The sequence below is a fragment of the Kogia breviceps genome, chromosome 5, assembly GCF_026419965.1.
Source record: "Kogia breviceps isolate mKogBre1 chromosome 5, mKogBre1 haplotype 1, whole genome shotgun sequence".
Classification (NCBI taxonomy): domain Eukaryota; kingdom Metazoa; phylum Chordata; class Mammalia; order Artiodactyla; family Physeteridae; genus Kogia; species Kogia breviceps.
Window position 1 is genome coordinate 54,829,776 of NC_081314.1, and position 16,811 is coordinate 54,846,586.

Sequence of the window (16,811 nt, forward strand, 5' to 3'; positions counted from 1 at the left end):
TAAGTTTCATTAGGTCCCATCTGTTGACTCTTGTTTTTATTTCCATTACTCTAGGAGGTGGATCAAAAAAGATCTTGCTGTGATTTATGTCAAAAGTGTTCTCCCTATGTTTTCCTCTAAGAGTTTTATAGTGTGGTGTTCTGATTCTATCCAAACATTTTAATCAGAAATATCTCAACGTGGATGAATTTTCATGAAAAAGGTATTTCCTAGAGCTCTTTCCAATCCGACAATTCCTTAATTAATATTCTATATATCTCAGTTAAATTCTTCCCCAATTTTTGCATTTTCATCATAATTTTGCTAAAATTACCATCACTGGTTCCAATCCTTTTCTATGTAAATGTTAGAGCAAAAATTTCATACACCAATCAGCTTTTCTGTCCATATCATCTTTCAAAGGTTCTGTGTTCACTACTTCTACCAGGTCCAATTTTAAAGGTGTAAATTTTATTAAGATTTGATTCACCGTCAAGTTTTAATCTATAGTGTTAGTGTATAGTGTTAACCACTGTCAGTTTTACCTTTTGCTGAATATTTTTCTGAGACTACGTTTTTCCTGAGTCAATTTTATACTTTTAATTTTATGAGCCAGAACTGCTTCATTTATGATAAATTTTTATGGTGATCATTTTGGGCTGTTCTGAGTTTTATTCTACATTATTTCTACTAGTAATATTCCTCATAGATTGACTAAAAGATGACAATCTATATTCCTTCCTTTGTCAATTTTCTTCTAAAATAGTGAGCAATTCCTCTTAGTTTAAGGTTGTTCTATTGTGCAAGATTTTTCTGTTGTATTGTGAATCTTCTGTATATACCTGCTCATTCTGTGTACCTTGTATTAACTGCTCACACCACTAATTTTTCTGCTATCATGTCGTCTGATATAAGGTAATGGCTTTTGATGATGGAAAATTCCCATAAATTTCTGCGTGCTCCAAAGTACTTCTCTACACATTTCTTTTAAAAGGCAAACTGCAGCCCACAGTTCATGTTTCAGGGACTGCAGAACATCTTTAAATTGTAAAAGAAGACATCTTGCTGTGTCTGTTGTTGTTGATCACTTCCTTCTGCCTGCCCTTCTTACTCCCCTGGTTGTCCTTTCATCCGCTGTCTCTGTATGTTTCTTTTATGGCTCCAAGCTCCCAACTCTACCAGGTCAATCTTCATTAACCCCTTAGAAATTCTTTTGTGCATTCACTCATTCATTTACTTGTTAAAAGTTTTTTATGTGATATACATTGTACCAGACACTAGAATAAATATCTGAAAATTAATACATAACCCTAAACTTCCAGAGGATTATAATCTAATGGAGGTTGAGAGACTAATAAGGTACATAAAGTGACTGGCAAAAGACAAAAAAATTAGTTTAGCAATGCAGTATTTCTAACTCAGTAAGAAGGCATAAATAGAAGAGCAGAGGACCAACGTCAATTGGAAGTTATTCCCCTCCTCCTTCCTGTGTTTTCACAATCCTTCTCTCTTTACTGGCTCTTTCTTCCAATCAATAAACAAGATAAGGTCTCTGCTGTCTCCATTTCATTAAAACATCTCTCTTGACCCTACTTCTGTATTTACTACCCACACTTACATTTCTCTTTCCTTAAAGTTCTCCTTGCAAAGTTCTCCAATTTATTCCTTAACACACTCTGGTTCACTCCTCAGATGACTACTTCTCATACTTGACTTCAAGCACCTTAAGGAAACTCCCTAAGTCATTTCTAAGCTCTCAGTTTCAATGACTGCTCTTTGACATGGTGTTTGGTCTCTTGCCTGTGTCTGATCACTCCGCCCCATTCTTCTGTACTCCTCTGGCTTTTGAGACAACTTTCCCCTGGTTTTCCTTTTATCCCTTTGTTCTCTGTTTTCTTCATAAGCTCCTCTTAAATGCTACTGGTCCCCAGGATTCTGCTTCACTCTATATAACCTTTGTACAGTGTTACTAACAGGGAAAACTGTGCCGGGGAGGGGTAAGGGGCTGGGAGTTGGTGGAGGGAGTAACATGGGAACTCTATACTATCTGCTCAATTTTTCTGTAACTCTAAAACTGTTCTAAAAAATAGAGTTTATTAATAATAATTTTAAAAGGCAATGGTTTAAAAATGCTAAGGCTAAAACAACTATAACATTTTATAGTTAAAATAATCCTTTGTTCTAAAAATTATTTTTCTGATATAGAGTCTGGGTAGGAAGACTCAGTTGTCTGAATTTCTATAAAGACTGTGAAAAACAAGACACATCAACTAATTAGAAAGAAAACTATAGAAAATTTACTGTAATTAGGTCACATGTTTAGAACAATAATCTCTAATTGGATTTGTCAAAGTGTTCCTGCAGGTATTGATTTAATTCAATTCAATATACATTTACTGAACGCCTGCTACATGAAAGGCCCTTGGTTTGGCACTGGGTAGTGGATATAAAAGCTGAAGAAGACACGGTTCCTGAAACTACAGATATTAACATCTGGAAGAGCATAAAAACAACACAAATACTCAAATGCAAGGCAGATGTAAGTGAGAATGTGGGACAGAGGGAGGGGGGTCATTCCAAGAAAAGACAACATTGGAAAAGTGCAAGGCATTCGGAAAGAATAATGAGAAGGTCAGTTTGGCCAGAGCATATGCTGTGACAGTCATGGGGCCTAGGAATGAAAAGAGTTGTAGGGCACTAGGGATACAGCACGACCACAGCCACGCTTTTACAACCCTACTCAGACCAAAGACTGAACAAACGGACAGGATGGCGGAGAGGACGGCAGGCAAGAGGCGGTGTGGGCACAACAATAGCCTGGCTGGTGAACGGGGCCAGAACCATGGTTTTCTAGTGAGACTGGGAAAGAGGGGACATAAGACATGTGGCTTTCAGTGTCCAGACTGCATTTTATGAGATTGTGCAAAATTCAGGGACTGCAATAGCAATAGATGGTCCTAATGATGAAGACCACGCCTCATATGTACTGATCTGAAGCATGTGCTGGTATCTGAGGGAAGATACTGATACTAAAGGCTGCCTCTTCAGCTTGCTTGGGCTGATGCAAATCAGCTTACGTGCCTTTCATTCCCTCTCTCCTATTCTATAAAGCTTTTATTTTTTTCCTGATTATAAAAATAGTGCATGCTTATCATAAAACTGGGGCTATATACAAAATAAAAATCCTTTTGAGTTGTATAATCCACAGGTAACCACTATTATAATTCCCCCTCACTCTATTATTCTATGCATGAGGCACTGGGAAATAGTGCAGTTGGTTAGTTATGGAATACAATCTTAGTTATGTGCACTCTTATAGGTTAAACCTCATCCTATTAATATGAAGTCAACACTGTACATAGAAGAAGTTGTTGTTTTGCACATCAGGATCTCCAGCCGCTTGTCAGAATGGCTGTGGTCTATTTCTAAAAAGCTCTTTTGTATAGACTTCATGATAGTGAACTGTGTTGCAATATATTTATATAATTAATATAATATATTAATTTTTTGCTTTAAAAAATACAGCACAAAATGTGAAGGTTTACCTTAACAGTAGAAAATAAAAGTGATAAGAATGTATGTAAGAAGGAGGCTAACTCAGAAATGTCTCATTCCTAAAGAAACAATGGATTTTTTAATAGTATGAAGTTTCTCAGGCATACAACTGTTCATGCTGTAGCAGAACAGACTGTATATATTGGGTTGGCCCAAAAGTTCGTTCGGGTCTTTCCGTAAGCTCTTATGGAAAAACCCGAACGAACTTTTGGGCCAACCCAATATTTTATATTCACAAAAGTGCATATATTTGGCAAATTGGAATAAACACACACATACACATGCACACATCTGTATCCTGTTTCTTCTCTGTTTCGTATACAATTACATATTTTAAATGTTCTTTAATGGACAATCATGTCAATCTGTTTAAAAATTAGCAATTCTTCAAGAGCCTCGTCAAGTTTTGCCTCCACTATAAGTATTCAATGACAACCCATTTATTACTTCTTGGGATTACAGTAATAGATCCTCTGAATGCCTTTACCAGTATCTAGCCTGTTCTCTTTCCAAATCACTTTGATGAAATGATTTCTCTCAAACATGGCACCAATCATGTCTCTCCCCAGCTCAGGAGACCTTCGACGGTTCCCCACTGGCTACATGATCCCGGTCTGGTTTCACTAGTCCAGACTTCCCCTCCCTCATACCATCTATATTCCCACCAAACTTAACCTTCTGTGCCTTTACTTCAGCTCCCTGCACCTGGGATTCTAACATCACTCCGTGTTCCTTTTTACCTTGATGACAGTTATTTGTGTACACGTCTTTCCTCTGGATTAGGCTATAAACACTTTGAAGCCAGGATTTGCAATTCCAGTGCAGTGCAGTTAAGTGTAAATCAAAGTCAGTGAAGACCAACTCTATTCCAGACACCAGGCAAGGTGTTAAGAGTAGAGAGTAAATAAGGCTCAATCCTCACCCTCAAGGATCTCACAGCCCAGAGAGGGAGACAACATGTAATAAATAACCCGATTCAAGGTACTCCATGAAATGGCAGGAATACACAGGAGACACCATGCAGCACAGAGGAAGGGATGGGCTCTGCCTGTACGGGCTGGGCCGTGATAGGTGATTTCTAAAGGAACGAGAGAGTGCCAGACAGCAGAGAAAGCGCAGCGCAGCATGGTATATTTAGGCAATTTTAGAAAGGTGGGTGTTTCCATAGTGGGGGAAGAGATGGACTTGCCTTTAGAGATACGAGGGTAAATACCACTAAGAGCCTTACAAAATACGACAGGAGGCTTAAAAACCAAATGTGATTTAACATCTCTCCCAAGGCTATTGGTTATTCTTCCAACTATTTATATTACTCTGAACTTCTCCATGTATAATTTTGTCTCTCTCCAACTAGAATGTAAATTTTTGGAAGGCAGAATTCATGTACGCATTTCTTGAATGTCTCAAAGCCCTCAGTATGGGGTCTAGCACACAGTAGAAGTCTTACCAATCTTTTAAATTCACAATCCACCCTCATAGCTGTATGCTCAGTGCTTAAAGGGAATTCAAAACATCTGTTAGAAGAATGAACCAATGCTGAGTCAAGACAAAAACTGAAAGGACCAGCATATTTTGTGGGAATGTTCTGGATTAGTGATTTTGCCTCTAGAACAACTTTATTTGCTGTTAAAAAAGCAATTTAATGCAATTTGTTTCCAAATGTCATATTTTAGCATATTTATGGTTGTCAATAACTGGGTAATCAGCAGTAAAATAACAAGTATGGATTTTCAGCTATGATAATTGGACTTGTCTCTCAGAATTGCTTGTATGTAACCATCGTTAATCAATGGATGACATTTCCTGCAGACTGGGAGGCCCTGTCTCTCCAAGCTCTGCCAGACAGGACTGTAATTTGTGGCCTGAAATGACATCTCCTCTATAGGGAGTAAATGTGGTGTGATGACCAACAGTGGTAGCTGAGTCAAAGAAATGTAAGTGAAGGAGGAGTGAAGATGGAAGAGTTAGCATTGCTCTTTATCAAAGTTATGGCCAACCAGGGCTGGGCACCTTGTGTTTATTTGGGAGAGGAAATGAGAGATGTATGTGAGTGTGATTGTATGAATATGTTTGTTTGAATTGGGGAAGTAATAGGGGAAGAGGAGAGGTTCTTTTCTAGGATCCAGTCTGATGAGAAAAAGGGAGCCTCCCTCTCACTTAAAAAAAGAAAAGAGAAATAAGGCTATAAATACTAAGGGAAAGCTAGGTAGCTATAAATATCCAAAACAGAAGACTGTACATGGTGAAGTCACAGGCTGCAGCAAAGAGGATCACATAAAAGAGACAACGGAGAAGATGAAGTGGAAAATCAGGGGTGTATTTAAGTCAAACACTCAGAGGTTTCTCTGCAGGTTTGTTCGACTCCTGATTGTTTTGCTGGGATGCTGCCTCCTGCATTCCACCTTAGTGGGGGTGGTGACAGTGAAATATACGTCTCATGTTGTCAGTTTTAACCCCTAAATGCCATTGCCTATAATTTTGCTCTTTAGTTCCATGGTGTGGCTGTCAGTATCACTTGCCCGGAGATGACAGGAACCAAGAAAGCATCACCCAAGGGATGGTGAACGCCACAACAGCTTAGACAAAGCATATGCAGTCCTAGAAATGCTACATATTCTAAGTAACTGTGTCTAGGGAGAGGGGTGAATATAGAACTATGCTCTAATAAAAACATGAATCCCCAAAGTCAACTGATCTTGCCCGAGACTCACAAATGATCTTATATTTAATTCGTATTTCCTGTCCCTTTGTCTTGGAGACCTAACCTCTCCTGGCCTACAATAATGAAGCGGGTCTCGGGAGGGACCTCCCTGGTGGTCCAGTGGTTAAGACTTCGCCTTCCAATGCAGGGGGTGCGGGTTCCATCCCTGGTCAGTTAAGATACCACAGGCCTCGGGGCCAAAAAACCAAAACATAAAAAAACAGAAACAATATTGTAAAACGCAGGTCTCTTACATCAGTCTGGGTATGTCACTGACAGCCACTGTCCCGTCCTGGGTCTCGCTCTCTCCATCTTCCTCCTCTTCATCACTGCTTTCCGACTCCTCACTCGAGGAGGAGTAGTCCGTCACTTTCTTCAGTGGGCGGTTTGTTTCTTCAATCCGGAGTTCTCTTAATTCTTTGGCTAATGCCGTCAGATCCTACAAGAGAAAAGTGTGTCCAGCGGACATGAATTATAGATACGACCAAAGCGACGTCTCTCAGCAAGTCTCTGGCTCAAGCAACAAGAAATAAACAAGAAAAAAAAGCTCTCAATAGAACTGTTACAAACATAGTTATTGCTTGAAACCAAGAAAACGATGTTTGTAGCGCAGAGAAACTAGAAAAGAAAGATGAAATAAATTTAAACTTTGTTCACAACCAATTGCTAGACTGAGACTGTTCGGTTCTGAATCTGCATGTGTATATATGTGTATGTGCACTGTGTGTGTACACATATATACAAACACTGGGTTCACATTTTATTTTGGGAAGGTGAAGTTGGTCACCCACCCTCATAGTTAATTACCCACAGGATTAGAAATTATTCCCTAGTATTCTGAGACTCCTGCCCAAGCCACAGTCATGGCCTTTCTTCTCTTATGATTGCTACTGTACCAAAATCTAGCATCAGTCACAGAACAGAGCAATTCCCAAGGTTCCAGCTGCTACAATGACTCATTTGGTGTGTCATCATTCCCTGGAGAGCTGAGGCACCACATCAAATAATGGCCCACCCCAAAGCCCAGTGCCACTGAAATTTATAGCCACAGAGCTGAGTTAATCAAGAGGAACAACAACAAAATAAAACAAACAAACAAAAACAAAAAAAAGAGTTCTCTTCCAGAATGATAGGTGTCTCATTTTCTTTTGTTTTATACTGCATCACCTGGCAGAAACCCTGGCGAAGAATACTGAAATGAATGTGCAAACACCAAAAGGAAGAGGTAAATTTTCAGTTTTCCATGAGTATGATGAAACCTTTAGCCTTATGGATGTGATGAGGTGGTATTTAATCACCAGGCACATGGCAGGCAGTGTGCTGAAGATCTGACTACCTTTTATTGTACATGCTTTCAGAGCAATGCAGAGGGAAGCAGTTCTGCAAAAGCATGGCCGCCCTAATTTGCATGGGTTAAACTGCCCTTGGCACACAGCATGCAAATGAAGAAAAAGCAATTTGACATCAGTCTTACCATTTCTCCCTATATTAGTGACCCATGTGGGAATCAGAACATTCAGTGAGAGACAGGGGATTAGGGAGAAAGAAACTCATTTGAAGATACTAAATCCCACAGTTTTCTTATGGCCATATTCTCTCTTTATTTCAATCCAGAAATGTATTTGCCCAATTCACCTGATGTAAGGTTAGAGAAATATAGGTGATCTAAATGACATCTGATAATCTATCCTGATAAGTTAGAAGAAAAGTTGTGATAAATGTGTGTAACTAAATTATAATTTTATTTTGAGAAGATAACATATCATCCTGTTTCTTTACCGTTGCCTATATATGAGGCATTAATTAATGTATTGGTTAAGACTGACAGAAAATGCTTCAGGTTTTTTATTTGGTCTAGAAATTTAGAAAGTTCCAGGTGTTAAGTGAAGGATTCATTTCTTTCTAATTTCATAAAAATCAAAGGGGGACAGCAATGACAACTTTTACATTTGTTCTGTAGTCATCTGAATTGAAGCCCTTGGAAAAGGGAAGCTTTTGAAAATTCAAATTGTGCATTTTCTACCCAAACATGCTTGCTGGGCTTTTACACATATGCACACACACATGGCCTCAATCTCAGTGGATATATTTATCCCATCCATGAAAATGAAAATAAAATTGTATTAAAAAGACTCAAACTGTTTAAATATAATGTACACCATTAATGAAGAGGAAAATTACCACACAGAATTTTATGCAAATTTATTTCCGGTTTCTCTGGTGATGGGCCAAAATAAGAAAAGCTAATGTTCAGATTTCAGCTTTTTACTTCTTATTTCCTCTTGACAATGGCCAATGTTTACCTTTATTAAATTGACGAGAAAGTGAAGGGTATGCTACACTTGAGCACATTGGGAAAATACAGTTTAGATATTTGTTAAAGCAATTAATGAAAAAGGACATTATAATCCTCCAAACCAATAAAATAATTTAAAAATTAGATAAATTTATTTTGTATTTTTCCTTCTCTATGTTAGGACCATGTTATGTCTCATCAAAGAATACAACTAGCATTTAAAATGTTACTTGTCATTAAAAAAACATTTTATTATAATTTAAAGAGAGAATATGGTTAAGAGAGTTCATTTCTAATGTCAGTAATTCTGAGTAAAATATAATAATATTAACTATGATTTGTTTAAATTAATAATACATTTTCCCCATGGGTTGGTTTTCCTTATCGCTGACATTTCAAAGCAAGACAAAGAAGATTTTAAAAAATCAAAACTATTTAGAAATATTTAGCTGGTCCAAAGCCCATTGCTTTAAAGTAACTCTCACTTGTTAAAATCACCTAAAATTGTCCAAACACTGTATTTAGGAACACTTTTAAAGCTCTGACCTGCTTTATAATTTCACTTTTAATTAGAGGTTTTGGTTTTTTTTTTTTTTTTGGTTTCTGTGTTATTAAAAAGTTATCTTTCCTGAAACTTTAGAAATAATTGCAAATTCCTTCTAAGTTTAATTGGTAACAGCTTGGCAGGTGAAACATATATGAAAATCCCAAGGTACCAATAATGAGTAACTCAAAACTAATACCCCAGCCAAAGAAAATTAATCTTCCATTGCCCATAGTCTGTGTGTTTAGCTGAAGTTTTGTTCCTTATCCATCCACCCTGGAAAAACTTACAATAGCAAAGTTATAGGAAATAGACATGATCTAAAATTGACACCATTGCGTTCAGATCCATTTCCATATGTTTTATTTTCTGACAATACCAATTTTCTCCATATAATGAATTTTTGTGGTAATTTATTGCTTGACTGTCTCAAGCCTGGAGCTAAAAAGTATTAAAAAAAGAAAAAAAGTGCTATTTACAATAAAAATATTTGAGAATGTATAACTGAAAAAGAAATACGACAAAATGTGAAGCTTTTTGACTAAAGAGTAAAGGTATTTAAGGGGTTCTTACCCAAAGGCTTCTTTCATGTAAGACTTTTTAGAATCAACTTGATATAATTTTTCTTTCAAAAAGGCTTATTTAATCTGACAATTATGCATACTCTGCTTTAAAAGGTGCTCTTGTGGGTACCTTTTTAAAAACAATATTAGTTTATGCAAATTTTAGTTCAATTTTTTAAACTATTAAAATAATAGTTAAAAATTTTAAAGTTGTTTTTTTCTTTACATATTAAAATAATTCATTTCCTTTTTAGGAAATCTAAAGATATGACTTGGGGAAGTCACTTTACTTCGATGTCTTCAACGGAGGGAAAAAAGGTTTGTTCCAGTTCTGTCCAGTCTATGGATGTGCTCTGGAATTTGTCAGATTTCTACATACAATGAGAAAGTGGTGGTAAAGCCAGTGTTTGCTTATGTATCTAATCTTCATGACATCTATTTAATTGTGCTAAAGTAAAAAGAATATTTATTTTGGAGGGTTGTATTAAATAATCACAGACTATGCTGCACAATCTCATATTCCATAGGAAGGAATGCCAAATGCATGGACACTCCCCCCGATTGACTTTTACAGAACTCAAATAATTAAAGTAGCAATAATAAGCAATATGTTTTTGGCATTTTAAGACTGTTCATTTCAAACTCGGGTTATCCAAATGGCATATCAGTCACGGTGGATGGAAGCCATTTTAAAACCTAGGAATGAGATGGGAGAGAGATTTAACTCAAGGTATTTTGACTGTGGCACTAATGACATTTGGGGTGGATAAGTCTCTATTGTAGGTTGTTTTCCTGTGCATCGTAGGCTGTTAAGCAGCATCTCTCCGCTCTACACACAAGATGCCAGCAACACCGCTTCCCACCTCCAAGTTGTGACAACCAAACTGACTCCAGACTTTCCCAAATGTCTCCTAAGGGAAGGGGAGTTGGGGGGGGGATACTCATCCCTGGTTGAGGACCACTGGGTTAGGTAGAACCAAGGAATCCTGTGTTTTTAGTGGTTTGGATCAGTGATACTCAAGGGGTAGGGTTAGAAGAATCACCTGGAGGGCTTTTTCCAGTCATCCATGGCTCTAGAGATTTTGGTGTACAGCTTACACCCCCTCAATTATTTCTACCTCTGTTGCCTACCTCTCATCTCTGTCCAGTGTGCTAGAGTATCTTGAAATAAATAAAGCAATTTTTAAAAGCCTAAAATAACCTGGGTTAATCAAATGAAATCCATGAGAGCCCTTTCCCTCATGACAGCTACCTCCAAGCTAATTTCTGGACTTGTAAGAGGAAACCTTGAGTTGTGCACACACATGACCATTTTATTGGCAGTCTGAGCACCAAAACTGTTTGGGAGAAAACTAATAAAATTTGTGATAATCCCAGTCCTTCTCACTCTCATGGGGAGAAGGGGCAAGGCTGTAGCACACAGCAATTAAAAACATTTTCCTTTTTTCTTTCTATAATGCCATCTACATACTGTAGACATGTAGAATCTTTTTTTTAAAAAAGCAATAATTCTTTAACTATGATAATGACTTTCTAAATCACTCTGAATGGTGAGGCAGTCATAATTCTGAAAAAGTGATGCTTTTTGGTAAAGATCAGACACACAGAAACATGCTTCTCCCACCAGAATAGCTCCACGCCTCAGGCCCTGGCTTTACATAGCACTTCACACTTCAGAAAATGCTCTCGCACTCATGATCTTGAGTGAACCTAAACGATCTTGTGAGAGAGGAAAGGCAGGTGTTTTTATCCCCATTTTACAGATGAGGAAACTGGCCCAGAGAGTTCGTGAGACTGGCCCCTCCGGTTATTTACTGGGGGAGCCAGAATTTGAATGCAGCTTGTTCACTCCCAAAGCCAGTGCTTTTTCCATATCATTTCACAAAAACGGTGCTCAGCCTTAAAGCCATAATGCTAGCCTTCAGATTCCATGCAGTTAGGACTCTTTGCAGAAGGCCTCTCTCTTCCAGAACAACTCCACTATGCTGTATTCATGCAGGTCTGACAAAGAGCAGTGAGGCAGTCATCCTTCTTAGCAAGCTACTTAAGATTGGCAAAGCCATATATTTTTCTAATGGAAAAATGTCACCACAGATAAGGAAATAAAGTTACTTAACTCGCCAGGATTCATTAACTAAAGTTGACGTTGCTGCTGATGCTGTAGTTAATGTCCCACAAATTAATCTAACAATACCCGGTAACTCCTTGTTCACAAATCACACACTATAAATTTGGACGACCCTAGAATGATGTCTCTTTTCTTTGTTAGTAAAACTGTCATCCCCTAGCAAGGCTGGCGAGTGCAGGTTAAAAGCTCAGGCTTTGCTACTGGAAGATACTAGAATGAGAAACTGTGCCAATAACAAAGCACCGATGCTTATCTTTAGTTAGACTGGAACGTTGGAAAAGTGACATTTTGGCTAGAAGGAAGGTCTCTGGAGCTATTACACACAGTGTCTGAGGGGCTCAGGCTGGCTTCTGTGAAAGGGCTCTCCTCTCAGCAGATCACTCCAAAGGAATGAACTTTAATCCGTGATCCAATTGGCCACCTTTCTGAATATCAGCCTCAGGAGGTCAGTTTATATTTACATCTTGTGAAAGCATGACCAAGCAAAAAGGTAATACTAACCTCATCTATAGCTTTCTTATAGCTCTGAGATAAGAGGAAACCAATCCAGAAGAATCCACGGGAGAGGGAAAAGCCGGAAGAAAGGCAGCAGGTTAGACACAAAATGGAAATTGTTAGTACACAACTGATAAATGCAAAAAGGGCAAGAAGAACCTCAACCCAGAATGGTGTGAATGCCCTTCATTGTTACCCTCACTGTACTTCCTTACTTTAAAATGTACAAAAATAAAGTAAACGAAAACATCTTCACATCCATTTCACAGAAAAGATTCTTGGAAAATTTAAATAAATAAGTGGAGAGTAACTCATTCCAAATTCATTTCCAACTTTTAAATTTCAGCCGCCATCCTCTTATTTCTTTCTTTATGGCTATTTGGGGTCTGACGTGATGCAGCAAGGAAGCTAGATTTCAGGTTGTCAGCCCCCTATCAGACCATGCTTATCAAGTTTTGGTCTAGAAAATACAGTCCTAGAGCAGCAGAAATGCAGCAGAAAAATTGTAATATTAATTCATGTGGAAAATAATATAGGAAAAGGCCAGAATATACAAGAAAAATCCATAGGAAGTGCCCAGATATTCTGGTTACTTTCAACATCTTTTTGCTAAAGCTGCTGAGTAGAAATAATGGAATAATGTGAGTTATTTCTCTTCCTGTTTTATTCTGTAACATAGTGCTAATGATCAGCAAAATAACCAAAGGCAGATAAGCAACCCAAGATCTGTTCATTTCTTTCCTAATCAGGTATGACTTCCTTCCAGATGCTTCTAGCATCCATTCTTATTAATCTCAACATTTTTTGTTTCATAGTCATGAGTGCATCCTCAGCTACTTTATCCTGCGGGTTCTCTGGGAAATTAAAAGAGTTCAAAACTGTTTGAGAGAAAAGCACTCACAGCCGGTCGACTAGGTCGGGTAATTTCTCTGGATTCTTCAGGTTTCGCCTTGGAAGGCTCATGGGGGAGCACAGGTGATCCTTCCGACTTACTGTTGGCTAGAGGAAAAACAGAGGGCCAAGAAAGATAATGACCATCAGAAGATGCTGGCTCAAGTTCTGGGGTTCCGTGGTCACTCAGCCGTGGAGATGACTCAGCGGACACCTCATTCACTTAGGCAAATCCTCAAGCGCATCCGTGACAAAACAGTAAACGTTCAGGCGAACAAAATCAGCCATACACATTTAGTCTTATAACCTGGAGGTCACTGGTAATAATAAGAAAACCTAGCCAGCACCGCCATTTACTGAGCACTAATTTTGTGTCAGGCTTAGTGCTAAACGCTTTCTATGTCAACTGTCTCACTGAATCCTTGCTCCAACCCAATGACGTGGCACTGTTTTCCTGTATGACAGTTGAACACAGAGAGATGACACAACTAGCCTACGGTTACACTGAAGTTATGTGCAGACCTGGGATTCTGTCTGATTTCTCAAAGTGCTTTTCTCAATTATTATACTAAACCAGCCTCTGAGTTAGCATTCTATGTTTGATTTCTTCTCTTACCACTTACCCATCAGGATACGTTTTTTCTGACGAAATGTTGTAGAAAAATATAGAAAACTGTTTTACTTGGAGGAACGATTTTTAAATGGGCAGAGGAAAGGGGAGTTGTCTAGGGTGAGGGCAGGAAGGAGAGTGTTGGTGATAAAGCGGAAGGGCCCTAGAATAGAGGTTATAGAGCAAGGGCTGGGGGAGGGCTGCCTGACAGCTACAAGTGAAGAGCATCCCTCCGATTTATGAGCTTAGAGGCAGAGAAGAAGCAACCTAAGGTGGGAGAGATCCTTTTGTTTGGTTTCAAAGTAGTCTTTCCTGGGTAGGGATACACCAGGGATATGAGTGCTTTTAACCCAGAAAAACTAAAGGCCAAAGGAAAGAAGATAAGAATTAAACCTGAACCAGATCAGAGAATTAAAATGGTATACCTAAGTTTGGTTTTCTTTAGCATTTGCTCTAACTAAGCAAATTAAGGTGCTTATGAATAGAAAAAAGGTAAGGGAATGGCAGTTTTCCAAAGTAAGTAACTTTATATCTGGATCAAGGCAACAAAAGTACACATAGCTCTGGGTGGTGCCACTGATGTCAGAAGATTGCACATAGGGGCAGCCACAGGCCAGTCCCTATCCCAATTCATAGACACAAGCATTGCATGTCTGACATCGACCTTTCCAAAATGTACATACAGTGAGTTTACTCAAAGAAATATTAGGAGGTAAAGTATGATTGTGTCTAATGAAGAGGCTAAGAGAGAATAAAGAACTGGTGGTTTTCATTAGGCAGAGTAGTTTATAAGTGTTCTCCAAATTGCACTTAAAAAATATCCCGGTCTTTATTACTTGGAGGCAAAATTATCTTCTGAAGAAGATTATGCAGAAAGAGTACATTTTGATTAGCTATAAACAATAGGTTATCATGTATAATTAGCTAGACACATTAATGTTTTTCACAAGCTTCCTCATTAATGAAAACTAAGCAATGAAGAATGACTTGAATTAAATGGTCAGAGAAGCTAATTTTTACTTCTCTAATAGGAAAAACCAGAAGAGTCAAGTATACTTTTTAAGTCATAGATTTTATATCTTCTCTCAAGTGTATATTTATTCTACATTAGCCTTTATTAACTTTCCCTTTGAAAAATACCTTGTATTCTGAACACAGTTGACACAAGGGGAAGAGGATACTTGGGGGTCCATGAAACTCTAACCAATCAGTCATATGGAAATGGAAATGCAGGTGACTGGTGACTACATTTTCAAATAAGACCAATATTCTGTGATCTCCCTGGAGAACACTGGTATCTGCAATTAGAAAGAATTTAGTCCACACTGATGTCACACATATAACTGGGGATGGTGGTCCACTCCCCTAAGGAGACTGAGGCTGAGAGCAGGTAAGCGGCTCTTCAGCATCACACAGTGGTGGCCACGCCAGGACCAGAAGTCATAGAAGTCAGGAAGTAATCTGGTTCCCTGTGCATGGCTCTCCTCCTCAGGGAATGCTGTCCTGGAAAGGTAGGGGAAAGCGTTACCTCGAACCCTGGTCCGTTCGCTGGATCCTGCTTGTGACCCAGGTTGAGAGCCTCCTTGGGAGCTGGGCTGGGAGCTAGGGGTGCTGGAACTGGAGGAACTGCCACTGCTGGTCCTCTGCAAGGGGCTCTCCACGACGGGCTCAGTTCTCCGGAGGTCAGGGTTGCTGCATGGACAGCAGAGCACAGAGATTACACTCTCAAGACCTTGCCACTGGTAGACACAAGCATAGTCCAGTCCCATCCCCAGTACAAAGGGGGTAAAGAAAGTACTTATATGACCTTGCATTACAGGGGTCAATGGTAATGATAGTCACGCTATCCTCTGTGTGTGGAGCTCCTGGCCAGATTCTGCATCTGGACGGGAAGAACTCTTGACCCAACTCTTGGGTCATCACACCAAACGTATTAGCTCTGAAATGGTGAATCTTCAAAGGAGGCTTTCTTTTAAACCCCTTTTCCTATTCTCATTGTAAAACATTGTAAAACATTGAAAATATTACAAGATAAAAATAAGGAAGCAATGCATGCAACCTCTGAATCAAGAGATATTCAACTATATTTTACTGGATGGAATATTTTCTTCTAGTCTTTTTTCTTTTGTATGTATGGAAGCACCCTGTATATTCAATTTTGCATCTTGCTTTTTTCCCCTTTAGACTGCATTGCAGGCAGCTGCTTATGCTTCTAAAAACAATAATAGCTGCACAGTATTCCATTACATAGATAAATTAGTTCTACCATTCTTCTATTGTTAGGTGCTTCCAATACATTGCTATTATACATAAGAGTGAAATAACCATCTAGATGCATACAAATATTCACAATCACATCTCTCTTAGAACTGGAATTCTTGGGTGGAAGGGCATGAACTTAGGTATGTATGTGCACATATATATGTATGTGAATGTATAAACATACTGCCAGTTTTCACTGAGGTGTATGAGACGATCCATCTCACTGAATTCTTACCAGGCTTTATTATGAACAACTAACTAATTTGTAAAAAATTGTATTTTGTTGTTTTAGTGCAGTTTTTAAAAATTAAGTGAATTAAGTCAGAAAGAGAAAAACAAATACCATATGCTAACACATATATATGGAATCTAAAAAAAAAAAAAGGTTCTGAAGAACCTAGGGGCAGGACAGGAATAAAGACGCAGATGTAAAGAATGGACTTGAGGGCACGGGGAGGGGGAAGGGTAAGCTGGGACGAAGTGAGACAGTGGCATGGACCTATATACACTACCAAATGTAAAATAGCTAGCTAGTGGGAAGCAGCCGCATAGCACAGGGAGATCAGCTCGGTGCTCTGTGACCACCTAGAGGGGTGGGATAGGGAGGGTGGGAGGGAGATGCAAGAGGGAAGAGATATGGGGATATATGTATATGTATAGCTGACTCACTTTGTTATAAAGCAGAAACTAACACAACATTGTAAAGCAATTATACTCCAATAAAGATGTTTAAAAAAAGAAAAACAAATAGCATATGATAACACATATATATGGAATTAAAAATAAA

General features: G+C 38.6%; 1 protein-coding gene across 13 annotated transcripts in view; it reads right to left on the reverse strand.

Annotated features, from left to right (window-relative positions):
* TNIK (TRAF2 and NCK interacting kinase) overlaps positions 1–16,811 on the reverse strand; it is a 412,179-nt gene that overhangs the window by 32,958 nt on the left and 362,410 nt on the right. For 7 of the 13 annotated variants that reach the window (XM_059065360.2, XM_067034013.1, XM_067034009.1 and 4 more), the window contains 4 exons: positions 15,291–15,454; positions 13,163–13,260; positions 12,268–12,291; positions 6,490–6,674 (listed from right to left, as the gene is read on the reverse strand). In XM_059065360.2, the coding sequence (XP_058921343.1) occupies positions 6,490–6,674; positions 12,268–12,291; positions 13,163–13,260; positions 15,291–15,454 (471 nt within the window). The remainder of the gene's footprint in view (positions 1–6,489; positions 6,675–12,267; positions 12,292–13,162; positions 13,261–15,290; positions 15,455–16,811) is intronic. The other 6 variants (XM_059065365.2, XM_067034008.1, XM_059065362.2 and 3 more) reach the window with 1 other exon arrangement.